General features: G+C 40.9%; 1 protein-coding gene across 3 annotated transcripts in view; it reads left to right on the top strand.

Annotated features, from left to right (window-relative positions):
- prkar1b (protein kinase, cAMP-dependent, regulatory, type I, beta) overlaps window positions 1-26,826 on the top strand; it is a 72,742-nt gene extending 45,916 nt beyond the window's left edge. For all 3 annotated transcript variants that reach the window (XM_085454228.1, XM_085454229.1, XM_085454230.1), the window contains 6 exons: window positions 4,208-4,254; window positions 6,877-7,035; window positions 12,794-12,854; window positions 15,043-15,164; window positions 22,972-23,053; window positions 24,416-26,826. In XM_085454228.1, the coding sequence (XP_085310354.1) occupies window positions 4,208-4,254; window positions 6,877-7,035; window positions 12,794-12,854; window positions 15,043-15,164; window positions 22,972-23,053; window positions 24,416-24,588 (644 nt within the window). In that variant the 3' untranslated portion in view covers window positions 24,589-26,826. The remainder of the gene's footprint in view (window positions 1-4,207; window positions 4,255-6,876; window positions 7,036-12,793; window positions 12,855-15,042; window positions 15,165-22,971; window positions 23,054-24,415) is intronic.
- Window positions 26,827-27,649: the final 823 nt, after the last annotated feature.

Genomic DNA, 27,649 nt, shown 5'->3' with positions numbered 1-27,649 from the left:
AGCCTGCTGAGCAAAATCCACCTTGGTTTACGTACTTAATTATAGCAGGAATATGTTACTGTTTATTTTCCTCTGGTGAACAAAAACAATCCTTAAATTCTAATCAAAAAGATTCAATTTGAAACCTAAATGGTTTTTAGCGTCATAACTTGCACTCAGAGGTGCTCCTCTCAACAAGGTTCTGGAAGCATTCCTCAGATATTTGGGGACATACTGACATGATGGCATCACACAGTTGCTGCAGATTGTCAGCCATGTTTAAAATCTCCCATGACAACACATCTGAAAGGTGTGCTACTGTTCTGACCCTAAATTCTGACCCTGCTGCTGTGTGTCACAGCAGAGATCAGTAGTCATCAGACCAGGTAACATTTTTTATAATCTTCTGTTTTTGTTGAGCCTGTGGTAATTGTAGCCTCAGTTTCCTCTGCTGTTGTAGTCCATCATAGAGGCTCTTCTGCATACTTTTGTTGTAATGAGCGGTTATTTGAGTTACCATTGCCTTCCCATCACCTTGAAGCAGTCTAGCAATTCTCCTCTAATCTCTGGCATCAGCAAGGCATTTTCAACTGCTGCTCACACATCATAGATGGTTCTGCAGGAAAATTCCAGTAGATCTGCAGTTTTAGACCACCCTAAGCAGATGGACAGGTATACCTGATAAATGTGTATTATGACCATGTGTATCTATTCACAATCTGTAAAAGGTCTGAAAAGAGAAGCCAGTGCAAAGGTGCCTCAAGCCTACATTCTTTCTAATGGCCAGCAGTGGTATAGAACACTTGTATAGAAGTCCATGGAAAGAACACCCTTATTGCTCACTTGACCTTTGACCTTAGTAAACACTTATCTAATGTATTTCTTAGTCTTACTGAATGATGTTCATTTCATTCATTCTGGTCCCAAGTACAGTAGAAATGATAATGGAACAGGCTGTGCTTCAGGGTGGCGTTACCTTGCACTCTCAAATTCAACTCTTGCTTGTTATATCTGGTTTCAAAGCACTAGAATTATAACAGCCAAAACGCTCAGCTCGAGGCTTCAAGATTAACCATTTGGTGATGTCATAGTGGTTGTAGCCATCTTTGACACGCTGGAATGCTCTGCCATGGTCAGGAGTTACATCGTCTTGATGGACTTAGCCACTTTAATGGAAAGGAAACAATTAAAGTGCTATTCTCACTGATTACCTTCGATGACTTTATCTTAAAGAATACTACAATTGTGCTGCAACCCCTGTTTTTTTTTCCTCTGCCACTCCTACATTCTCTCCTGTTTCCTCTCATTGCCTCACTCAAACATTCCCCTCAGTCTGCACCAGATGCCAGGTCTTTCTCCTCTGCCTAACTGCAGTCATCAAAACCTTTAGTCTAGGCATCCCTGGACTTTGACAGAACACAGATCAGCAGGTCCAGACTGTATTTTTCCAGCGCTCCTCCACACAAGCTCCTATCAAACACAGAAGTGGACACATTTAATCACATATTTAAAACACTGAAAACAAACATTCTCTCACACAAATTCCCAGTTCTAGATAATATTATGTTCACACCTGCTCAGAAAAACATAGTTTACATGTGTGGAGCATGCCTTACAAACACACACTCATACAGACACTAGGTGCAGGAAAACTGCTAGTGTTAGACAAACACTCCCTCAGTCTCTCCCACCTTCTCTTAAGACAGCACCCAGGAGTATATCAGTCCTAATTTGGTGATAATAAGTCTAGCTAACTTTTCTGGGGGCCCTAGTCCCAGTCCCAGACAGTCCATTGTTATATACACTATAGAGTGTGGTATACACTATATGCAGTGCTGATGTCATTGCTAACGTCTGGACTACTGTACGCCATCAAGAAACCAACCACGCCACTGACCACTCACACACTGTTTAGACACAGCTGGGAGTTATTGACTGTAAGGTTTGAGTGGGATTTAAACAGGAGGTGATTTACTGTATTATAACATGCAAAATGTAGCATAGAGCTATTTTCATTGTAATATATTGCTTATAGAGAAGTTCATCCGCTGTTCCTGACATAAACTGTTTCAATTAATAGTAATAAGATGTTTTCAGCGCTGATTCTTGTTCTGTTTGTCAGCAAGATTATGCAAAGACTATAATGAAACTTTGCATAAAAGTAGAAGTCGATCAAAGAAAGATGGCATTAAAATTAGAATCAAATCCAGATCACTTTCTTTAAAAATGCAGAATAGCAGTATTGCCCTTGGTGCCCTACTAATTTTATATGAGGGAAAAAATATTCGAAGATGAAATCAACTTGATGATGGACATGTTTACTTTAATGCTGACATTGTGTTTACAAAGCACCTGAGAGACTGAGGATGCAACCAGCGTTGTCCTTTTCGAGTCGCAGCATAACACCTGAAATAGCTTGTATTGAAACAAAGCCTGTGTGTGTGAGTGTGTCTCTGTGTGTGCGCATTATGGTCAAATATTTGCTTGCACTCACAGAGGGATTGGAAATGATGCAAAACAAAGGATTGGGCACCAAAGTGATAAAAGACAGGAAGAGCAGGAGAAAAGAAAGACACAGTGAGAGGGAACTGAAAGACCGATAGATGAGATGAAAGAGAGAGACAGAGACAGACAGAGGGAGATAGCCAAGGGCCAGGTTGCAGCAGGTTGTGAGTAGGTGTATATATGTGTGTGTCTGAGGTTTCCACTGGGACAGACCTTCAGATAGACAAGGAGCGTTTTGTGTGACAAATAGAGCCGTATGATTAACGAGCCCCCTCCACTCAGTATTAATTAGCCGTGTGAACTCCTGTGAACTTTACTCACGGGGTGCTCTAAGCCTTTCAACTCTTTAGGTGAACATGCACACAGAAACACAAGCACACACACATACAAGCTCACTTTGTATCTGCTAAATGCACACAAATGCATACTTGTGTCATCAGGACTCATGCATCATTACCTGTATGTACCTCTGAATGGATTTGCATTTGCAGTTTGGAGTTGTGGGGAGAGATTTGCGCTGCTCATGTTTGTGGCTGTCAGTCCTTTTTAATAATTTCCCCTGAACCCTATGTAATGGATAGCATAATTAAAGGAACACTTGCCATTTTTTAGCCTTATCTCCAGACTAGATGCTTTTAACGGACATTAACCATCCGGATCCCATGACTCGCTTCGAGGGTTATTGTTCGCTTTGAAATCCCACCACACTTATATCAGTGACACAACATCAGACCAGACAGCACATTTAGTTCCAAGCTTTGTAAATATAACAAGCGGTATTCTTTAATATAAGGAACTAAATAAATTAAGCTGCTGCCTGTGGTTGGTTGCTATACTATGGATCTCTGTTCTTTACACTTCAGAAGGATCTAGCTATGCATGCTCAGACACTTTGGTTTCAGAGCTTGCATTATTAAGCCACCCAAGAACCAGTAATGAACACTGCTGCAGTTGCACTCTTCTGCTTGTGAGAGCCTTATATCACAAATATATTGGCAGGCCCAGTGAAATATGCGTTCTGGAGAAGGCAGTAGCACTTTTGACGCTGGGTGTGCCCTGAAGCTTGAAGTAGGTAATTGACGATCTGAACAAAAATAACATCCAGACAAGAAACCCAACAGTTTCTTTTTTTTGTTGTTTCTTTGGCTTTTCGGAGAGGGCCCAGAACCAAACAGAGACATTCCAGTATTCACAAATCCCCAAAGTTTCTCAAATTATTTGTGTGAATTGGCTTCAAAAATACTTTAATCCTATAATGCTTCAATTTTAGTTTAAAGGTTCTTGATGGAGTTTTTAAACCTCTTTGAACACTACTTTTTTATGAATATGCTCTCTTTTTCTTTATTTGTGTTCATGCACAAGGATGCTCACAAGCGAAGTGTCACACTTAATTGCAGGGGACGATAATGATGATAGAGATGGAGAGAAGATTGCATGCTAGTAAGCAGTTTTAAGAGGCTTATCTTTTTTTTTTTTAATGAAGCAATGTGTTTGTTTGGCCTCAAGGATACATTCTGTGAAGAACATAACTAGATTTGTTTACAAGAAAACATTATAGGGACACCTTTTACTGGTTAAAAAGTCCACATTTGAGAAATAAACAGGAGGTGAAAGTAAAAGGGGAAAAAAGCAAGTAAAGGAAGCTTTCTAAATGGTTTAAAGCTAGCAGGTATTGATGTCTTATCTGTGCTCACCTGTGTTTCTCCTCCTTTCTCCCCTCTAGGTGATGAAGGAGACAACTTCTATGTGATTGACCAAGGCGAAGTGGACGTAAGTGGGTCAGAGCACATTTAGAGTACACTCTTACTTGTACTTTGAATGAGTCAAAGCAAAATATTTAAATTAAAGGGGATTCCAGTATGGTTTTATTTACTGTCTCATGTGTAGTCTATAAGAAGGATTGTGACTCAGTAGAAAAACCCAGCCTTCTTCACTCACGTAGAGATAAAATTTCCTTCTAACAATGGGCAGGTTGTAGGATTGCCCCTATGTTTTGTTCTCTTCAAAGGTCTCTTCCACTCTGATGACAATCTGTGCACTGCTATAGATTTGAACTGGCTGTGAGAGGCACACAAACTGAGAGATCTTTTGTCTTAGCAAGCCTGACACAGAGCGATAGAGTTAAATGGAGGGAGATAAAGCATAGGCTAGTTAAACAGGAAGTGACCTTATCAGCTTACAACAGTGAGCACAGAGACAGTGGGCAAGAGGAGAGAAGCAGGTTGGCAAGCTTGGCTGAAGTTTGACCCACCTGAGCAGGAAGAAGTAAGTGTAGGAGTAGTGAGATGGTGCCTTGATAGAAAGATGGTGTAGCAATGAACCCTCAGAAAGTGAATTGTCAAATATCATTTGATAAGTTGTGGGGCTATTTTTAGATTCCTGTGTAAGAGTAAGGATCCATGGTTGTTTATGTAGTTCAAGATTATATTCACGTTAGATGCAAAGATAGTTGGGAAAAACTCAAAAATCTGTCTACAACAATCAAGACAAAGTTTGCCTGTTTAATCTTATAAAGTTCCCTCTTAAGATTTCTTAATTCTGATCTGATCTAAGTCCACATCTGCATCTGCTCAGTCTGTGCATCTTTTTTTGTTCTGCCGGAGGTCGTCTCCTCTGGACTGACACCACACGCTCCCAAAGCCAGGACCCTGTCACCCTGCACTCCTACCCTCAACCTCACCCCTGTCCAAACCTCGTGTTCATTTGTGTCGCCTTCACCTCATCACCATCGTGCCATCCACCCCTCTATCTCTACAGACAGCTGCTGCCTCCCAGCCAAAGCCCAGGCGCTAAACTGCTTCAAGATCAGTGCCGAGGTTATTAAAGTGTGGAGATGTCTCTTATTAAGCTGGGGTGTAAATCTGCCAGCATCCCATAAACTGCCTGAACGCTGACAACCACTGCCACTACTGTAAACACCCCTCCATGTCTGCACTCAAATCTCCTCACTTACGGCCTGTATTTATATGCGTGCACCGCTAAAGAAATTACAGCTTTCATGCCAAAATGTAAGATGATCTTATCAGGGCAAAGAAATGGTAGCTGTAATTAAATATTGATAGTTGTTTAATCACAATTATTTGGGTAATCGTTGAAATTACTTACCTTAACAGTCATTTTAAAGGAAAGCTTATTTTATTTTTATAGTGGATTTGGCAATGAAATTAATTACATCATGCCAAACAGATGCAGATTTTTTGCTGCACCTACCTGTATGGGCAGCAGGCTTGTGCAGAGAAACAAACTCATGACTCATCTAACCCTTCCAGTAAATTTGATTCATTGGTTCTTTAATTATTCACAGGCACATGCGATTTGCTCTTGAAAATTCACTTATTGTGAGAGACAGCATACAGCATGTTAATCAAACTTTTCTGTTCTGTCATCTCAGCCCCGACTGGGAGTAACTTCACTCTTGCTCCCGTTCAAGTATTAAAGCAGCTCTGTCTATCCGGGATTTGCAACAGAGTGTTCATGAAACTTTATGACACCACATGTACAAAAGTGAGGATGAAACAGTGACTCATAGGTCAGGAGATACCTGAGGACTGGACTGTTAAAAAGCCTGTATGCTACCTGAATGCTCTGATGTAACTCTTTCTCAGCGTTCATTTAATTGCTCTTCTAGGCTTGACGTAACCAAAGTCAGCACTCTGCATCTCTTTGAAGCCATGCCACTGTATAGTGAAGGATGAGTCCCCTGTGGTCTACTCAGAGCATGAATAATGGCCTGCAACAATTCTGGCAATTCACAACAACCACCAGAGAGGAATAAACCCTGCTTCCCTCTGCCTCTCTCTGTGTTATTAAGTCAACAAGATAGTGGATAGTGTGTCGACAGCTGAAACCGTAACAGCCCTAGAGACAGCCTGAATGAGTCTCACTGAGGTTGCATTGTCTGTAGAGCTACAGTGGTTGATCTCAGTAGAGCTGTGCATGTGTGTTCCTGCACATGTAAGTGATGAAGCATCATGAGAATGTGTGTTTCAGATGACACACAGCCCGAACAAATCCACACAGCTTTCCGACCTCCCATCACTTCCAAATCACAGGGATGACTCTAACAAGACAAGACAAAGAAAATAAAAGGGATTGATGGAGAGATGGCAGGGATAGAGGGCATTTTAGAGGGTCTCATCTGAGGGCTTAGTGGGGATCAAATACTTAGGGACAAGCCTAGTGAGAAAATCAAACAGCCCGGAAACTGAAGGGGGATGGGGGAATGGTGGGCCAAGTGTTGGATAAAGTGTCTTTGGATGGGTAGCTGAAATAGCAGAAAGTTTTAAATTCCTACCTCAAAACAGCTGTACCCAGAAAATGTTTGTATTCTTCAGAAGCATCTCATCTTATATATGACCCTCTTTATAAATTTTGCTTTTGTTCTGTCTGCAGGTGTATGTGAATGGTGAGTGGGTGACCAGTATCGGAGAAGGAGGTAGTTTTGGAGAGCTGGCCCTCATCTACGGGACTCCTAGAGCTGCCACCGTCAAGGCCAAAACAGACCTGAAACTGTGGGGCATCGACAGAGACAGCTACCGACGCATCCTCATGGTATGAACTTCGTCATGATGACTCTCAGTATTTCTGTAAACTCCATGGTAACAATATGCAAGAGGCTGGTTTGTAGCAACCATACATTGCAAAACTTGATGGGTAAATTGCTTCCACTGTGCACACATCAGTACAGCTGTATATTTTTTTCTGTGGCTGTACTGTGGTGGTGTAGGTTCAGAAAAGCTTCCAACCTGCTGATGATTGTAGATTAATCAGAATCAGAATCAGAATACTTTATTGATCCCTGGGGGAAATTATTTTTTGTTACAGTGCTCCATTTTAAACCAACATTAAGACAAGACAGACAATACGCTAACTAAGAATAGTACAATATATACATATATATACATACATACATACATAAGTCACTTATAAATAAATATTTGGAAAGAAACATGTGTAGTTGTAGCAGCAAACAGTGTGTTAAGTGGATGCGTTGTACAGGGAGATGGCCACAGGCAGGAATGATTTCCTGTGTCGTTCAGTGGTGCTTTTCGGTAATCTCAGTCTCTCACTGAACGTGCTCCTGTGACTGACCAACATGTCATGGAGTGGGTGGGAGGTGTTATCCAACATTGTCTTTATCTTGGACAGCATCCGCCTCTCCGACACCACCTTGAGGGAGTCCAGCTCCATCCCCACAACATTGCTGGCCTTACGGATCAGTTTATTAAGTCTGTTGGCATCTGCGACCCTCAGCCTGCTCCCCCAGCATGCAACAGCATAGAGGATCGCACTGGCCACCACAGACTCATAGAAAATCCTGAGCATTTTCTGGCAGATGTTGAAGGACCTCAGTCGCCTCAAAAAATAGAGACGACTCTGGCCCTTCCTGTAAAGTGCTGTGGTGTTTTTAGCCCAGTCCAGTTTATTGTCAATGTGTACTCCAAGGTATTTATAGTCCTCCACAATGTCAACACTGACCCCCTGGATTGAAACAGGGGTCAAGTGTTTCCTGGTCTTCCTGAAGTCCACGATCAGTTCCTTGGTCTTTGCCACGTTGAGCTGCAGATGATTCTGCTCACACCACGTGACAAAGGAGTCGACCACAGCCCGGTACTCTGTCTCATCATCCCTGCTGATGCATCCAACCACCGCAGAGTCATCAGAAAACTTCTGAAGATGGCAGGTCTCTGTGCAGTGGCTGAAGTCTGAAGATTAGCTGTAGATGTAGATGTGCGAATGTACGGTTGTCTGTCTTTCTTTGCGTTTCCCTGTGATGGAGTCGGATCTGCCTTGGCTGTGCACTGCCTCTTGCTCTACATCAGCTGGGATAGGCTTCAGCTCTCCTTCTTCCCCTAGTTAGATAAGCGGCAAAGAAACAGGTTGGAGTACTGAATATCTTCTTTCTTGTGAGTGAAATTACAGTATGACAGTTTTGGGACACAAAGTGCTTGCTGTGGTTCTTCGTAGTGTAATGCTTTACACATTTGACTAACAAGCTAAAGACACTTGGTTTGATCACACAGCCCTTAAGGGTTGTGGTTAGGCCGGCTAGCCAGTGCAAAAACTCTGCCAAATCAAACATATGGAGCTGATAGGGTGACCCCCTTTTGTATAAGGGAGCAGCCAAAAGTTTCTTCTTCTTTACGTGTTACTCTCTTGATTACTAAAATAGATATACTGGCTACCTATAAATGTATGCATTTGAGCACTATGGAAATTTCTATATTATATAATTAAAGAGGAATGCTATTACTCCGTTTTGGGCATTTTAACAGTAGTAGACAAATAACCAAAGGGGTTCTAGGTCTGTAGAGCTTGTTATTTGTAGGTAGGTAGGTATTTAAATATATTTAACCCATGAATTGGAAAAGATATGCTATCATAATTTTATGGTATATTTGAAAATATTAAACATTAAAACAAATCCACACTATGACACTGTAGACAAATAATATCTACATCCCATTAGTAGGCTCTCTACGGTCATCAATCACAGTTCTTTGCTTGCAGTATTTCCTCCCAGTCAACCACTTAAGGCTCCTTAAGCACTTAAAACATTTCCTTTCTTTTTTATACTCTAAATACGCTTTAACACACAGAGGAGTGTATCCTCCCATTTTAATGCGTCTACATCTCTTCTTAGATGAAGAAAGCCAAATGAGGGGAGGGAGTGAGAAGAGGAGTAAAAAAAGTCAATATTAATGCCTCCTCTTGCACTTCCCACTCTGGGAGCTTATCTAGCAGGAATGTCGAAATGTTTAAACTGGAAACACAAGGAACTGTGCCCTTGCCCTCATCTTTGCTCATAAGTGCACACGCACACACGCGCACAGATTGGTTGTTATTAGAATGACTAAATATTGTCCATGTGTGTGTCTGTGCCCAGCTAAACACTTCCTCAAATGTTCCTAATACCATATTCCGAATAAATTAGAGAGTTCCCATTTAACTTTTCAAACTACCTCTTGCATTTAAGCCTTGGCCAACTGAAAGTTCAGTTCAGTGTAAAACCAGCAGAGATTGAAGCAGGTTTGTTTTCGGACCTTTCAGCTCAGAGTAAAGTTGGCATTGACCTACACAGCACTCATGTCACCTCTTAAGCGCATAGTTAAACTAAGGGCACAGTCCGCCCTGGTAACCTTTCTTTGAGAGGATTCTCCTTGTCTTACACATTTCATTCCTTCGTTGCTTCCAGCAGCAGCTGCAGGAGGGGAGACGGGGTGAAACAGAATTCAATTATGTGAACCTGTAGTTAATTATTGCTGTCAATGATTTGTAAAGCTGTTTTTACAAAGTGTGGTATTCTGGCAAGGACTTAGGCCAACGAGTGAGCTTTCTCTCTGAGTGTAAATGTGTGTGTGTGTGGTGTGTTTCCCAGTGAAAAATATGCTGAGCGCCTGTGTCTGCAGCTAGTTAGCTGGAAGCTCATAAGGTGCATTGCCACTGCCATCAGGTTCATTGTTCTCACATCTGCTTTCCTGTCCCGAGTCTGCTGTGTCTCCAAATCTTAAAATGATTATGTGTAATTTAAATTACACATAATTTACATTTACAGTCACTAGTTCATTCCATTTCAAGACACATTATTTTGAACAATTATAGCAACAGTTGCATGTTGCATGCAGTTGCATGTTGCAGGCCATGGAATACCAGATAATCTCAGTGCCAGCCCACTCAGCTGATACCCATCTATGCTTTCAGTTAGGCAGATCTCATGTTTAGCTTCTTCATCCTGCACACAGCATGCTAAAAGTTACTGAACACTGCAAATCACTTTGCAACCCACCTAAATCTCAGCTCCTGCTTTTTATGCCATTTCTGACTTTTTTGCACTTAAGTGGCTCTAACTGCATTAGGTTTTTGAATAACCGTCTATATTTGATCCTTAAACTGAATATTAATTTCAACGGATCAAAGTGAAATTCAAAACCAATCAAGCCACATTTATGTGATTTTTAAACTGCATCGTGCGCAGTCTCCTCCCCAGTTAGTGATCCACCAGAAATGTAAATTTTGTAACCAGTTGATCATCCAAGTCACTTAGACCTTTAAAATGGTAAATGGATCAATCAGGAATAAATTTAATATTTTTGAAGAACTATTTGGTTAAAAAAAAGATACTTTAAATCTCAGAACTTTTATAATTTACTATTTTAGTTCTCTAAAAAGTGCTTCTTCTTACTTCTTATATACTTCATATATTTCATATAAAACCTTTAAGATGAGCAGAAATTATTTATAGGTGCCTTTGATGAATTTACTTGTAGATATTTCTCCTTACACCATGCCCAGTGGAAAATAATGACACGCGCACAAGTCATTATATCACAGTTTGTTTATAGTACGGCCATGATTTTATCATGTAGAGCCAAAGAGCCTCTCACTACACCACCCACCCTACCAGCTTCCTTATCAGGGTGTACATTGAGTAAACAGTGTAATGCCATTCCCTGTGATAACCACACTGTTTCTATTGTGTTACTGCCATTTATACAATACCTTCCTTGTTGTGTCATCTTGGTATTTAAACACACATAGCTACAGACAAAGCCGTTAACAAACCGACAGACAACTGTCAACAAACAGAACATGAGACGAAAGGAAACAAGGAGAAATTATACAGAGAAATGAGAGGGGATGTGTGCATGGCGGGTTGGTGGTGTATGTTTTTCCACATTGGACAGAGATGAAGGTGATGGAGATGGGGTGTAAGGTACAGTTGGTTTAGTCTGGCTTCACGCCACACCTCAAGTCTTTGATGACTCTCCCTCAAAGACTGAACAGACACAGAGGCTGGTTCATCTTTTAGCCACAGGAGGAGTGAACACTGGGGCCAACAGGAGCAGAAGAGTTTTATACATGAAACATGTGCTCAGGCCCTCCCAAGTAGACAAGATAAAACAGAAGACAAAGAGAAAAAAGATGTTCACCAACAAAATAAATGACAACTTGAAATTTTAGAAATAGAAATTTGGAAACGCATCATTTTCATTCCTTCCACCGCAGCGAGCCTCTTTGAAACCCTGCGATGTTACTCCGGCCCACCCATAGGTTCCTACTGCACTCGTATAAATCACATCTACTGTATTGTAATGTAATTTCATGTACACATGTTAAGCCTTTAAGCCTTGCAAGGCTGTCTGATTAGCTCTATGGGGAGACTTTCAAATCTGAAGACCAACTTAACATCTCTGTGTAAGCTGGAGTGTGCGTGTGTGCGGTGTGTGTTAGAGGTAGAGCGTACATGCGTTACTGTTTGTATTTGCTTGCTTAACGAGCAAGTTTCATCTCTGCGGAGACGGCAGCAAAACATAAGTGGCAGAACTAAAAACAGACTGCACGCTCTGCCTGCACACACTGACGACACACATGCACACAGACACACAACTCAAATCATTTATCCAGGAGGGAGGCAGCGGAGGCTAGAATTCCTTTAATCAAGTTGTTTACGATTCTGACTTTGACATTGGCTCACTTGGGAACATTTTCTCCCCTTTTAAGACAAAATGTGAAATTATATGAAATTAGAGGCAGCAGCGGGTCTCAGGCACTTATGCACTAAAGACACCCCAAGCCTCAATATATCATTTCCATATGCAAAGGCAGGGCGGACAAGATCGTCTCTCCTCACTTGCTTTTACTCTCTTCATGCTCCCACTCCCTCTGAGTGGTTCTGTGCAGTGAAGGAGAAATGCAGCGAGGGAAGGGGTCCTCTGGGTCTAGACTTGTCAGGAAGCACCTGATTTTCATGGCAGAGGCAGAATGGGGGAAAGTCCCCTGCCTGGTGGGTGGGGTGGGCCACACACACACACACAGACATACACGTATCAGAAACACATTACATACACCTGCATAACCATGACTCCATGAACTGTCATCTATTCATCACAGATTAAAAAAAAAAAAAGTGTATTCATGTTTTAATATTTTGGCAGTATTAATATGTAATATTTGGAGTTTTTTTTTAAAGGTTGGCTGTGGAATGAGAAACATGCAACCCTTTGGATGCTCTATGTTAAAAGGTGCAGATTTTCAGGCTCTTTCCGATATTTGCACCCCAAAGAAATACATTTTTCACAGTTGAAAAACTTTGTCGAAGCAAAGTTGCTGTGCTTTTAACTTTGGTTATTAATAAAGGAGTGAAAAAAATTAAACAAATTAAAAGTTTTAAAGAGTTTCTGATTAATGAGAGTGATCTCTTGGTTTTGGGATAAAAATCAAACTTATGACCAATTGGTGTGCATTAATACCATAGTATTACAACAACTTCCTTAAATGGTAAATGTGTTTGCTTTTGTGTGTGTTACAGGGCAGCACACTGAGAAAGAGAAAGATGTATGAAGAGTTCCTGAGCAAAGTCTCCATTCTTGGTAAGTCTGTGTTAAATATAATATAGACAAGACGTGCAGCATGTTGTTACTGGTGACTATAATGAATTCTTTTACACTTTGTTAATCAATTTGTGACTATGCCGAAGGATATGAGTGTGTTTATACATATTTATGCATTCATTTTACACAGGTCAAAGAGTTGAGAGTGCAGAAAGTTACTTATATACTGTAGATTAATCCACATCAACACAGGCGCACGCTGTCACACCACAAGGCCCATAGCTGAGTGAGGTCTGTGTGTACAGTCCTAATCTTCTCACACTGTTCATGCTAAAGCCAGTCACACTATGCAATGTGTGCAATGTCTCCATGTGGACAATTAAGGAATAGTGAGTTGAGATAAGCCTCTCTTTGCGGCTGGAATTTGGATAACCAGCCTGCACAGGCAATTTGGTTTTCAGGGATGGTGAATGAGATTCATTCAGATTTTGAAAACGAGTTGCAATTGGAGCTGACATCTCATCCCTTTCCACTTGATTGTGTATGTGGTGTATAAAGCAAGGCCATGCCCTCTGTACAGAGTTATTAGCTGGCTGAGTAAACACATACACTCAATCCTGGTCTTAGGAGGATGTCTTTGCGAGGTCCGCTCTCTTTTCATTCAGCTCTTTTCTTTCACAGCTCTCTTTTTGACAGCCTTGTCGAGGCCTGTATTCAGACAGCACCCTCCTGCTTTTCCTCTCCTCATTCGCTTTGCTCGGCCCCTTTGAATTGGAGGAGGAGTAGGAGGCGGGGGTGTTTTTGTTTGTCTTTGATTTTTGAGATAGCCACGAAATTGGGTACAAGCCCTTGATGTCATGGAGTGAAGGGAGTAAAAAAACACAACCTGTTGTTTGTCGTACACACACACACACACACACAGGCCCTAGCATATCCACGGGCAATTCCCTGCGCGTCTACCATGTATGTGTGTAGCATGGTGCTCCAAGTGGTTGCAAGTTCTGTGAAGCATGAAATGTAGGTTCTTTAGTCGGCACATTTGTGTATCATGTTACTGCGCTAGTTGTTAGGGTTCACCTCTATAGGACCTGCTGCCTTTAACTGACAGCCAGAAAGAAGACATCCATCTGGGTCCAGCAGACACCTCGGCCCCACTGGCGGGGGACACTGGACACCTCCAAACCGGCAGGCTTACCTTAACTAATCCTAAGTGCACACACACAAATAGACACACTGGGATCAGTTACTGAGCACATCAGGGACAAAGAGAGTGCTGTAGTTTTACACCTCTAACTCATGTCTGAGTCAAATCAAAACATTGAATCTTTTAGACAAAGCTAAGGATGAGCAGTGCTTTCACTGCAGCAAAGTCACATTCCACGTGTTGGTGTAGCTGCTTTTAAGGCAACAATAATCTGCTCCATTTTTAAAGGATTAGCCGATTCGGTAACCAATGTCTGAATGGAGATGTTTACTTAGTAGCGGGTCCTGTTTCTTTAAGTATCATTTCATCTGAATTGCCTAAAAATCCTTTGGTTTAAGCATTTTTCCCAGTGAGATGTATGACTGTGTTTTTGGTTTCTAGAAATATCTCAGGCTAACCACGTCACTGTTGCTGTGGTTGGATAATCCTAAAGACTATCTGACTCGCTCAGAACAAACCTAGAAAGATGCTGTAAAATGTTTTTAGCAGAACTCCTTCACATATCTTGACCTTTACTTCTGTCTGATCTTTAAAATGATATAAAAGTGAAAAAATATTTTAAATATATCATTTTAATAATTATTAAAGCATTGCTGCTTAAATCGAAATCATATTTATTAGTATATTTGGTTATATTTCAGATAATTTCACTGATGAAGTTAGACTGTAGCTATGAGATCATATTTTGCAACCATAGAACGGAAGTGATGGAAAGGAACTTGATCGCGCCACTTGAACTTGATTGGAGTATAATCAACACAATCCAGAGTGAGTACAACAAAGTTTTAGGAGTCAGTTTTAAGGTGTTTGAGGTCCATGAAATTAGGGAGGAGACAGAGGGGCTGATACAACGGTTCCTCTTAAATTACTGGATTGTAATTAGTGTTCCTACCAGCTTACTGAACAAGGGAAGCCTCTATCTACAGGCCATGAAACAGTAATCCACATTGTATGTGCATCTACTACTGATCAATGTAAATAAGACTGTCTTTTCAGTAATCTGTATTTGCTGTCCTTTCACAGAATCTTTGGATAAATGGGAGCGCCTGACTGTGGCCGATGCCCTGGAGCCTGTTCAGTTTGAGGATGGAGAGAAGATAGTGGTGCAGGGAGAACCTGGTGATGACTTCTTCATCATAACAGAGGTAAAGTCTGTGAAGAATATGATGTTTTACAAAGCACTGGAAGCATGTCTCTGTGTGTGAAAGAGACAAGTTTGATGATGGAGTTTAACCTAGTTCCAACACAGAGCATAAAGCTGATTTTTTTGCACATTGAGTGCTTTAGAAAAAGCATTAAAATCACCAGAATTACAGTGTATGTAGTGGTTTCCTATTACTGTCACATTTCCTGTAAGCTGTAGATGTTGACATACCGGGGCCTAAAATCGTGTGCATGTCATCAGAGTCATCAAGGGGGGCACTAGGGTTGATGTAAATGTCATCATACAGAGACGTTGGTGGGCTGTTTGCTGACATTGCAACTGATCCCAGTTTATTGCCACCAGCAGACAGAGTACCCAGTGCTCCCCTGCCCCAGCCTGCAAACACACAGAACCTGTGCAAAGAATGGCTCCCTCACACTGGAGGCTTTGTGGAACCGAGGCCCCTGGTGTGACTTCATGAAGGGCCCCCTGCCTGTCATCCTAACGCACTTTTTATTAACTCCATACTTATTCGGCTTTCACCAGCATCGAGTCAAAAGGGGCATCTAAAGGGGGTTGGGGCACAATCTGCTGTGGTTGCGTCCTTATTTTCAGACCTGCTCGTGGGTTAGTCAGTCTTCTTCAGAGTGTCATTCTTTCTGTCACTTACTAAGTTTACCTAACTTACTCGTTTCATGTCCATCGATAATAGGAGCAGTACACTGGTTACAGGGGATTGAAATGGCTAAGCTAGAGGTACTTCTTTATCCGGGTTGGTTAATGATGTATCAGCCTTTATCCCTATTTTGGCTCACACAGATTCCCTGCGCCCCTGCAGTACAACACTCTTCTTCATCCTTCTTTTTTATCTGCATTTTTATGCTCCTCACTATGCCCCTCTTAACACATATAATATACATTCATTTTCCAGTTATTTGAAATGTTCTTTTGGCTTTTATCCAGCTCAGTAAATTTGCACGTCAGCCGTTAATGCTCCGAAGGAGATGGGTTAGCAAAATGTAGCACTCATGGTCCCGCTTACATCAGTCTCACTTGCTGAATTTCAAACTTTAGTATATACAAAGAAAGCCTGAAGACAGCCGAACTACAGCTCTAGCAGAGCTTAACCAGGGAGGATATGCTGTCAAAAATGTGCATAAAATTAATATACTAGTTATATTAGAGCTGTTTAGATTTCCTCCAAGTATAGCAACAAAATGTAACTTTTGTAACAAGCGATGTTTACAGGACATTGTTCAAAATCCTAAAACTACTTGAACTACTTGTCATATCAGACCAAATAAGGTTGTAGCATCACTAAAGGCTTTTTATATTTCCTATGAACTTTCCTCACAGATGCTCATACTTTTCACTTGTAGGAAAAACACTGTTTTATGTCTTGTTTAAAGAAATGGCAGCCCCCGGGTACTGATATAGCTCATGAAGTGGTGCAGGTGACCCATACGCTGTGAGGCTGTTACACGTTCAAATCTACTGCTCTCTCTCTTGCCTTTTCAGTCTTTGCTCCACTGTCCTATTTCAATAAATGCTAAAAAGCTGCTCCACATTAAAGCTGAAGATCTTTGACGTTGTAAATGACCTCTGGAACTCCAGGAATTTGTAATAACCGACAGCGAATGTCAGTGGTCTCAGTCCTGTACGACAATGCCAGGATTATCGATAATTTGTAATGCAAAAATTACCCGCACAAATTCCGTATTGCTACTGTTAACCTGTATTTTATCAAATAAAGAGGTCATACTATTAGGTCTTTGAAAATTGGCATCTTGGTGATTTTTATAGAGGGTTTCAACAGACTCAACCACTTTTTTGTTGCATCCTGTGAATCTAGTTTGGTGTGAGGCTCCTGATGTCAATCAGTTTGAGCTCATCACATCCAATGCATATATGCTGCACAAAACACAGAAATTAAACTGGAATTTTTTAAATTGCATGGAATTTATTGGTAATACTTTGAAAATATAGACCTGTACATATAGACTGCACTGTATATATTTGACATACACCTCACATTATCTTGTTGTCTATTATCGCAGTGCTGCTCTAAGTCTTTCAGAAGCCAATTTGCGCAGGAAATGCAAAAGACACAACTATGTATGTGTGACTCATCAATCTGAGACTTTGTACATCCCAAAGAGGAAAAACAAAATAGCAAAATATGTAGAGGAATGTGGGGGGGGATAGCAGGATGGAGAGATGGAGGAGGAAGAGGAAAAGGAAGAGAGATACAGGAATCCACTTTTACAGGCAAGCAGCCCATTGGAGGCAGCTCTCTAGGTCTATGTGAATGTGTCACAATGTGAGACTCATCATTTTACATGCAGGCAGCCACACGCAGCACTGAGGAAGGGGGACCAACACTTTCTAGAATGTGTATATATTTTGAACCTAAATACTGCTTTCTCTTTAATCCCATCACCCCAGCAGCAGCTTGTCTCTTTCTTTAACCCCGTTTCCCTTTCTTCTGTCTATTTTCCCCTTTGTGTCTAAGCTCTCACCCCCTCTTTTCCTCCCTCCCTCCCGCTTGCTCCCCATCTCTCGTGCTGCAGAGCCTGACTTTCCCAGAGCAGGGCGGACTGTGGTGGAATGTGTGTTGCTGACTTTCACACAGGGTCAGGAGCCCTCCTGGGAGGGAGACGAGAGAGACAGACAGAGGGATGAGTCAAAGAGGGCAGGGACATATGGGTTGTGAGGAGGTTGATTCAAAAAGGACCACATGTAAAGAGTTAGAGGACTTTGCGAGTGCGTGTTACAGTAAGATTAGCCTCTCGCTGTGCACTTCTTGTGATTCTTTTTATTTCTTTGCTCTGTGCTTTGCTTAGTTAGTTACTCTTTTTTTTTTTTTTCTTAGTTGCCCACCGTGCCTCTTTTTTCTGTCTCCTTTCACTGTCTTTTGTTGTTTTGTGTGGTTTTGGTAGATGAAGCCAAAGACAAACCCCACAATCACAAATTACATGCTCCTGATGGGGAAGATTAACTAAAAGGAGGTATGGAGAGATCACTTTCTCTTCCTTCTGGGTGAAATGGGGCCCTAATGAAAAGTGACATGTTTACATTTTTTTTTCTCACACTGTACAAACAAGCCTTTACAAGCTCCGGGGGCCACAGAGACTCAGCCTCACCTTCCCTTACGTCAACCCTCTCTGCCTTTTCCACCGTTTGCTCTCTTCTTAAGGGCTCTACTCACCTAATGTGCAGACTCTTATTTTCTCCATGCCATTCAGTCAAGCCTTTGAGAAAAAGGGCCAGTGGTGGAGTGGTGCTTCACCCAAGCACCACTCCACCACCTTTCATGAAATTAGTTTTTGAATAACAAACAGATGAACAGCTCTGATCATATACCAATCACATACCTTTGTAAAAGGAATTATTATGTCACTTTATGCCAAAAAGATGACGTCCAGCTGAGGTTACGAATGTCAGAAGTCTAGCTGAAGTCTTCCACAGCCTACTGAAGTCAGATGTCTCTGCTGCTTCCCACCTTTTTAAAACTGGGTGATGACTCTTGAAGAACGTATCATCCTCTCCGCTGATGTGTTCTTCCAGTCATCTTCCAGTCATCAGTGTAAATGGACGTCTCCCATTTGTTCTTTGACCACACACAGAACGAATCATTTCTCAGGAGTTTACAGGTTCCCTGTGGGTCCCACAGATGGTATATCCTCTGTGGATTGTCTGCAGAATATCTCCCGGTACTCGCGTGTAACCTGCTTGTTTTTTGCTGAAATGCAATTTAGCTAATGGAGATTAATATTGCTTTTATAGAATGAAGATCAGTGCGGTTGATCTGAGTGAAAACAAACAGGTAAAGATTAACGGGCCTCATTAGATTTGAACCATTTTGAGTCATTTTATGTTCAAATAAGAGCCCCTCAGGCTGTTAGATGCAAATCTTGTGAGAAACACTGTTGTCCTACCGTATGTTGAGCAAGTGATCTATGCGTGTGTGCTGGCGTTTGAATGAGAAGGTGCAGACTCTGCTGATGCTGGGTGGTCTCGTGAACAGACAGACTCGGGATATCACCTTTCTCCATTTCTGGCTGCGCCTCTCTTTCTGCGAGCATGTTCAAATTGTTGTCATTTCTTTCATGCAAGATGCTACATTTTAACTTGTCACTACAAGCTGGTGCACTTTCTATGTGGCATGTTTGTTTAAAGTGTGTATACACAGAAATGGATGCAACTGTGACCGGTCCTTAAAATACGTCCAAAAATCATCTGATACTTCTTATTTAAGTTGAGGGCTGAAAGTGGCTCACACGAATCCTTTCTTTGTCTCTCTACTACTTGTTTGTATTCATGTTCATTCATTCATATTCTCTGTTAGTGTTTCTCGCTCTGGCTGACCTCGTCTGCTGTCTTTTGTTGTTACCGGTCTCAGTCTCCCTGAGGCGGGGAGGGGAGGCTCTCTGATGTTTATAAAACAAAATATCTGTGGAGCAGAGCGCTACCCTTGGGGTGGTACAGTGTGAGATGGTTATCGGGACCACACTGGATGAGGCCTGTTCACCAGTGAACTACTGTACTGGCAGCGCTGCACTGTCTCACACACTTTGTTTGGACATGAATAGAAAGAAGAGGTTGTAAACACTCGCGTCTGTGCCTCGTCCACCTCATTCTCTCTCCATTCACATCTTACGGTTTTGGGCTCTCAAACCACAACACTCGAAATTTGCGAGCGAATTTGCAGAGACGGAAGTTTCAACAAAACGTGACAAAAAGTGCAGTGGAAACAAGACTAACAATGGAGATACAAGCGACCTATTAGTCACTCTACTTACGCTCCATTGGAGAGAAGAAAAATATCAAAAAGATGAAAACATCAGATATCTGTGGGCTGAAACACTAGCAGTTTATCTTAATACTCTTATCTCTGTAATGGCAGTAGTGGTCGCTGTTTTTTGTAAAATGGTTAATGGTTAGATGAAAACCGATGGGGGGTTAAGACGGGAAAAGTGTTCATTATATTTTTGGAAACATTTTTATACCTTGCATGAAATTAGGCAGAGTATAACAACAGACATAAAAGAAATGTGATTATTTATGTAGCGCTTTTCTTGCAGTGTTACAAAGAGTTTAACAACTGAAAAGTTTTTTTTTACAATATAAAAAGAACTGTGATCAGCATAAATGCAAATATGCAAAAATACATTTGCTAAAAGAGCCTTTTAAGATGTAAAAAGCCTGATAGAGCTAATTCTGCTAATGCAATTCTTTGTGTAGATGGTGTGGCTGTATACGCTGCAGTCTACAAACCCTCGTCATCTTTATACATGTGCACAATGTGGCTTAAATGTCACAGAGGTTAATGTGCCATGAAAGCCAGCTTGGTCACATAGCAGCATTTTAGTCAACCACAAAGGCAAACTGTGAAGTACCAGCTTTTCCTATGCTGCATGCCCATGAGGAGATGAGCCGCAGCCTGCCACAGCATTAGGATTCAGAGCGGCAGACAGAAATACTTACCTCCACGCAGTGGCTACTCTTTTATTTATCAATATGTCTAATCAGATAAATTTGATTTAGCAGTCAAGCGATTATAATTAAGTAAGTAAGCATAAGCACTTTCCAGTAGCTTACCATTTGAACTTGATCGAATCAAATTCTTTACTTCAAAGTTCAGTTAAAGTGCACGACTACAACAGGAAAGAAAATATATCATTAAGAGCTTTAACTGTTAAGACATTTGCCCATAGCGACGTACAAGTTCAGACCAGGATCTGCTTTTGCTGTTTATTTTGGACGGGACTTCCACAGTAAGCAGTAAATAACTTTGCACAGTAAGGAGTAAGGCCAAGTTTGATAGGGTCATCATCAAAGGCTGCTCCTATAATACTTCTCATTTTTTTGAAGCAAGCCTGACGGAAAACAAATATCTTTTAATTTTGGCAGAAATAAGCTTGTTTCCAAAAAAACTGAGTGCACTAAAAGCAAAAATGTTATAAAACCTCAGTGTTTGAATGAAAAAAACAAGGGTCTCAGATCAGTTGTAGGTTTTCTTTTTGAGAATATCTGACACCCAAAATGTATTTTTTTTTAGTTTAGCAGCCAGCGATATAAAGTAGGCAGCACATGTCAAATAATTAATAATTTTAGTAGAGGAGCGTAAAGTACCACCAGTCTTGCTTTTGATCCAACAAGTTCTCATCCTACACTGTTGTTAATCAGATGTGGGTGTCTCATAGACAAAGCGGCTTTGACACAACTACACTTTCTTAATCCCTGGAAATGAGAATGGACCGCTATACCACGTGGATCATAATCCTAATTTTTGGTGGCTACACAACTACTTAAAACATCACCTTCAGCCTCCGTGACCTACAATATCCCCGCTTTATTTTAATATGGTTAGAAGACCTGTCTCCAGAGATAAAACGACATCACGCCACGGTTTGGCCAGGTATTACTTGGAAGTGGCGCTCTCACGGTGTTCTCCACTTACTTGGACAGTACCCCTCCACTCCTCCACAGCTCATTTCTAGCACAAACCCACTAAATCGACACACACATCCCTTTCTCTGAAATACAGTATTACCTTTGTGTGGCCGCAATGAGTAGCTGGCAGTTTTGAGGTTCTCATTAAGGCTCATTATATTCATATTTAGCATTATTAGCCTAGTCGGCACAAGGAGGAGAGAGCAGAGAAGGATTAGAAACGGAGAGGGAGAGCGTTGGAACCGTCAGGTCTGTTATATGAAGCGATCCAAGACAAGCTGGGAAGTTTCTCTACTGATTTTCTTTTACCTACTACCAATTACAGCAGCTTGTGAGAGTACATGTGAAGGTCCAGAAAATAAATATCTCCCAATACATCTGCATGGCAAAAGGTGGCAGCTGCACTTTAATGTGAATATACGTCATCAGGCGCAGCTTTGAACACGCGTGTTCTGGTTTATGCGTTAAGATAAATATTCAAACATATGCTCACTCACACACACAATTTTGTCAACAGCTGCAAGATGTGACAGCATAAACTGTTATCATCTGTTGGGCAAAGTGAATGGAAATCAAATTTCCTCCCTTATACTTTTTAGATGACTCACAAACACTCAGCCAGCCGTTGGTGGTCAGTCTCTCCAGCAGCTATCAGCTGTATATATGAAAATTGACATTTTCCGAATGTGAGAGTGAGCATTTGAGTCTTCTTCTATCTTCTTATTTAACATTGCGTGGTTGTGTGCACTTGCAGATCTAAAGCAGACCATTAGCAACATGCTATTTGAGCTTTTTTGTGTGTGTACACAAAAGCGCTTCGGTTTTCCGAGGTCATTTAAGGACTGTGTTTTGGAGAACTCTCACTCTTGGACAACGCAGTTGTTTCCATTTAATAGCTGAATGCTGACAAAGGGGATTATGTGATGGAGGAGGAATCAGTTCAGCCTCTAAAAGGCTTAGATGTTTGTATTTATTACACTCTGGAGGAAATAATGCAGAACCAATCAGTTTTTGTATCGCATGCAATTTTGGGATACATGAGAGTGTGTTTCTTCTTCTTCTTCTTCTTTTTTTTTGTTTTGTTTTGTTTCTGCTGTCCAACACAACAGATGTCCATCCCACAGCAAAGTGGACTAAATCCTGTGCACCTGTGTTCTTATGAAGCAAAGGAATTTCTCTTCGGCTTAATCCTCCTGATGATTTTCAGTTCCTCCTTAAATAGCCCCCTCCAGACCCCTCCTCCTCCTCCCCTTCTTCCATCATCTTTCCCTTCTTCACACACTATCCTTCCTCTCCCTCTCTACCTTTTTTCCTACAGCTTTAAACTTTTTTCCTTTTCTTTTCTGTGTTAGGGAATCGCCTCTGTTCTCCAGCGCAGGTCTGACATTGAGGAGTACGTGGAGGTGGGACGCCTTGGACCTTCTGATTATTTTGGTAAGTGTGTCCCTGCTGCTTCTCTGCACCACATAAGTTTGTGAGACTAAACTTGGTTTATTTTACACCTTTTAATAAATATCTTAAATACAAATTTTGCTAGTAGAAGTCAATAAAGATCAATGAAGACAGTACACAGTGATCTAGAAGATCAAACACAAGTCACATTGCTTACTGCTTTTTTTATAGTGTTCCAATTAATTTTAAGCAGTTATGTCACAAACTGGTTTTTAAAGATATGGTAAATAAACACGTTATGAGAAGATGAATCATTCTGAACCAGACTTATTATAGTTTTAATTAGTCTTTATTTTTTTGCTTTTAATTCAGTTTCAGTTAGTTTCCAGAGTGAAAATCCTCGTGTCGGTTTCGTTTTTACCCCTCAGCTGTAAAAGGCTGATGGGCTGTTGTCGTCACCCTGCATGGCATGCAGCGTGGAAACCCACGTTTGTGAATGCGATAACTCGAGAACGAGGCAACATAGGAGCTTCAAATTGATACTGAGTGACCTAAAGGTCAGAAGTCAAGGTCACTGAAAATCTTGTGGATAAGATAAGATAAGGAAGTTGTCTAGGATTATTAAATTAATACCATAGGTGTGTCTACTAGAAAACTGAGGGGTAGGTATTTTTATCGTTTTAAAATATTTAATTTTAGTTTAGTTTTTATTAGTTCAGTCTTAGTTTTAGTCTCTATTAATTATTATTGAATTGAGGGCATATGTCAGAGGCAAAATTTAGGAAAACTACAGTACAGTTATTACATTAAAAACAGAACCTTTGAAAGCAGTTGACTCACAGTCTTGTAGTCAAGTTTTGATCAGATTTTACTAAACTAACAAACAGGATCTTTCCTCTATATTTCTGTTTTGTTTTAGTTTGTTTTCCAAGTTTATAAATTCATTTCAGTTTTTTTTTTAGTTTAGTTAACTTTAATAATCTTGTTCTGAAATATAAATTGTAAAAAGTCTTATTAGCAGTTGCTTTTTACTAAAACACAATACTCGCAAAAATGGCAAATATAAGTATTTTAAAGGGTCAGCTTGACTAAACAGGGTAAAATAGTGTACGAGCACAATCCCCAAATAGTGCTGTTAGGTGTGGTTTTTTTTACTGGTGATTTACAAAATATGCTGGTTTTTAAAATCATGTTTCAATATCAGGTGCAAAAATTAAGACATGCCTTTTTTGGGTTTAAAGATCATCGCAGTTAGTTGTAAATCTCTATGTTTAACTAACTTTCTTTTAATTTGTCACTTAACTGCACTGATTTAGGGCCTTTTGCCCCATTTCTCATACTGTTTGTATTTAATGTTTGAGGTCAAAATTTGGGGCGACGTGCTGATTATTCTCTCTCATCCAGGTGAAATTGCCCTGCTGCTGAACCGTCCCAGGGCCGCCACCGTAGTCGCCCGGGGTCCCCTCAAGTGTGTGAAGCTGGATCGGCCACGCTTTGAGCGCGTGCTGGGTCCTTGCTCCGAAATCCTCAAGAGGAACATCCAGAGATACAACAGCTTTATCTCTCTCACTGTGTGACATGTGCCCCCTCCACCATCTGGGCCCCACCAGCAGGGGTGTGCAACATCAGCATCAGAGTTTTGGTCAGTGGGTGGGAAAGGGGTGAGGATGCAGGGTGAAGGATATGGGTTTTACATGCCCAGATTTGGGGCGCTCATTTCCTGCCTTTTTCCATTTTGCGCGTTTCTCTCTTTTGACCTTGTGCACTTTGACTTGATTCTGTGCTGTCACGTAGCTTTATGTCAAAAACAACATGCAGGGGTGTTTTAAAAAAAGAAAAACAGAGGGCAGAGATTATTTATCTTGTTTCATATTGTAAATGAATCATGCATACAGTGTGTCGGCTGTATACGATGCATGCTTCAAGACTGACAGAGAATGGCGTTTGCACTTTCATTCGTTAACAGGAGGGTACGGATAATTTCAGGAAATAAGAAGGAAGTAAAGTCATGTTTACGTACGGCGGGGGAGGAAGACGGACCAGATTTGGTTGCACGCTGGCTGAGGTTTGCCTTTTTTATTTCTGGAGGTCGTGTTTCCATTTCTACACTGAATCAGAAATGCACTGCACAGATCTCTGTTCCCTAAAATGTAGCTGTTAAAGGTATGAAGAAGATTAAATTACTTGCTGTTGTATTCATTTTCAACGCTTCTTGAGCTTTTACCTTTTATTGAGTTTGGAGGCTGTTCGAGGCCTAATTGAGTTAAATTCTAACTTTGTTGGTATTCTGTATATTTCTTTTATCGAAACACCAAAACAAACACTTACTTTATTGTGCTGAAAGTATTGTGTGTGTATCAAACGCATGTAAAGCCTTAGTCATCCAAAGCACACAAAACACAGGAAAATAACATTTCAAGGCACACCTGTATTCATATCTGTGCAAAACTGCCTCTGTGTCACCTGATGAGTTGTCGGATCTTTTGATTATTGGCGGTTGAAGGAACTTTTGGAAGCACATTTGCTCTGGAGCTCTCATTCTGCATAAGAGTAATAAGAGACCAGTCCACTAGCTTATCACTGTCCTCCACTGGTTTATTCGACACCTCTACGCAGTCCAAACGGTCTTCCTGCATCTGGAAAACTCAACATCTGAAAAAGTGCATGAACAAAATGGGAAAATGAGTGCTTACAAAGTTCATTTAACAATTCATTCAAACAAGGTATGATTGTCACAAAATCACAAAGCACACCCAGACTTACCTCATGGCACAGCATCCATGGATGAGTGAACAAATATATTTAGACCATAGTTTGTTTAGGAACAGCTCCGTGCACTATTGATGGCACTTACTTTCACTGTGTTTCTGGAAAAATTTGCTCACAACATTTTTTCACTTAGCCTTTTCATCATATCGAAATTTTGCGTTATTAAATGTTGGTTTTAGAAGTTGCATTTCCAGTGCCAGCGTGGTTCCTGGGAACAGATGATTTATTGCTTTATCCCTTCAAATCCTCGTTTTCCTTAGTTTGTTCATCTTGCTCAAAGGCTGAAGTGTCTTATTATCCACGTGTCGTCATGTCATTACTTTGTCACATACAAGCATCAAACCTACTACAGTGGTTTTTATGAGGAAAGTTTCGTCAGTTCAGCAGTGCAGCTCAGTGATGTCCTTTAGTTTTTCAGTGATAATGGAGCTCGGTGGCACAGAGGAATTAACCGAAGCTTTTGATACACAAACAATACTTGTTAGTGAATCAATTGTCGCCAATAAAATAAGAAAAATGTAGGAAATCACCAAAGTTTATCCCCTAAGATTTTACAATGTATGTTGTGTCAAAATAACTGACAAGTTGCTTTTTTCCCACCTTGATATTCTCAAAGCAGACAAACACAGTTATAAACACACTAACATGAAACACACACCCACACTGTATATACGTGCACTGTCTCAGGACTAAATACATTTTCGACACACACACACGTTTTACCTGATGCTTTTTTTTTAAGCTGATTTTGTTCGTTGTTTGCTAGATGAAAACTTTTGCACCACTTTTAGAGTTTGTACCATACAGCAGCTTGATTTAGGTGTTTTTAAGACATCAGTTCTGTGTTCTGACTGAAAAAAGTTACGATATATGAATATATACAAACTTGTGTTGCTTTCCTTTGATCTGCTGTAATCTGTCAAAGTTGCACAACTGACCCAACAACTGATGTTGTAAAAAAAACAAAAAACTTTCTGTATTCTCTCTCTCTGTATCTTTTTCTTTGAAACCATCTTGAACAAATAAAGAAAAGCTTCTGAAATCTCTCTGATTTGACTCATTCTTTTCTTCCTTTCTGTTTTTTTCCGCCTCTATATTTTCGTCCTTTTATCCCAGATCTTAGTTCTTTCTTTTTATCTATACCTCCTCTAAATGTTCCATCTTTGTTAATCTTCCTTTTTCTTTCCCAAAGCTACTAACTGTCACCCTCAATCACACTTTTCATATTTATTCCTGCAGGTACCTAATCTCCTTTTTGGCCTCCCTCTGCTCCATCTGGCTCCCTCCGCTTGTCTCTGCTCTCCATCCTTCTCACATTAAGCCAAGTGTCAGTCATCTGTCAGGCCGGCCTGTCAAACCTCAGAGCTCCTCCCAGCCAGTTTACATCTTAGTGGACTTAAAGCCTCCGCAGCTTTGACACATTCCTCTTCATCTTAATGCCCACTAAATCAACTAAGGAATGTGCCCCCGACTCACTGACATCGAGTTTAATAGCCGCCCCCTCCCCACTCATATACACACACTGACCCATACACCTTCTTCACTTTGACAATACACAGTAACGCACATGAACTTGAGGGAGGTCGGGGTTTGTACCTCCGCGAAGCACCCCTTTGCCTTCAGTCTTGATTGTAAGTGCAGCTCCTTGCGTGTAGTGCTCGACTTTTCGTTTTCTGACACTCATCCTCAGCGGCAGGTCTTCAGGTTGCTTTTAGACCAAACTCACTGTTGTGCAATTTGGATCCATTATTTTAACACTGCTGACTCTGTTTTTGGATGACAGGTTTAATACAAATGTTGTTTGGGCTTCCTAATAAGGATGGAGTTCAAACTAAACCTGCACTATAGCTCACAGTATAGATCTACAGT

Source organism: Copadichromis virginalis, linkage group LG4, assembly GCF_057382275.1.
Source record: "Copadichromis virginalis isolate Kocher_CV1m ecotype Utaka linkage group LG4, C_Virginalis_male_GT1.1, whole genome shotgun sequence".
In the NCBI taxonomy this organism is placed as follows: domain Eukaryota; kingdom Metazoa; phylum Chordata; class Actinopteri; order Cichliformes; family Cichlidae; genus Copadichromis; species Copadichromis virginalis.
The sequence above is the reverse complement of the archived record's forward strand: the minus strand, read 5'-3'. Positions and strand labels throughout refer to the sequence as shown.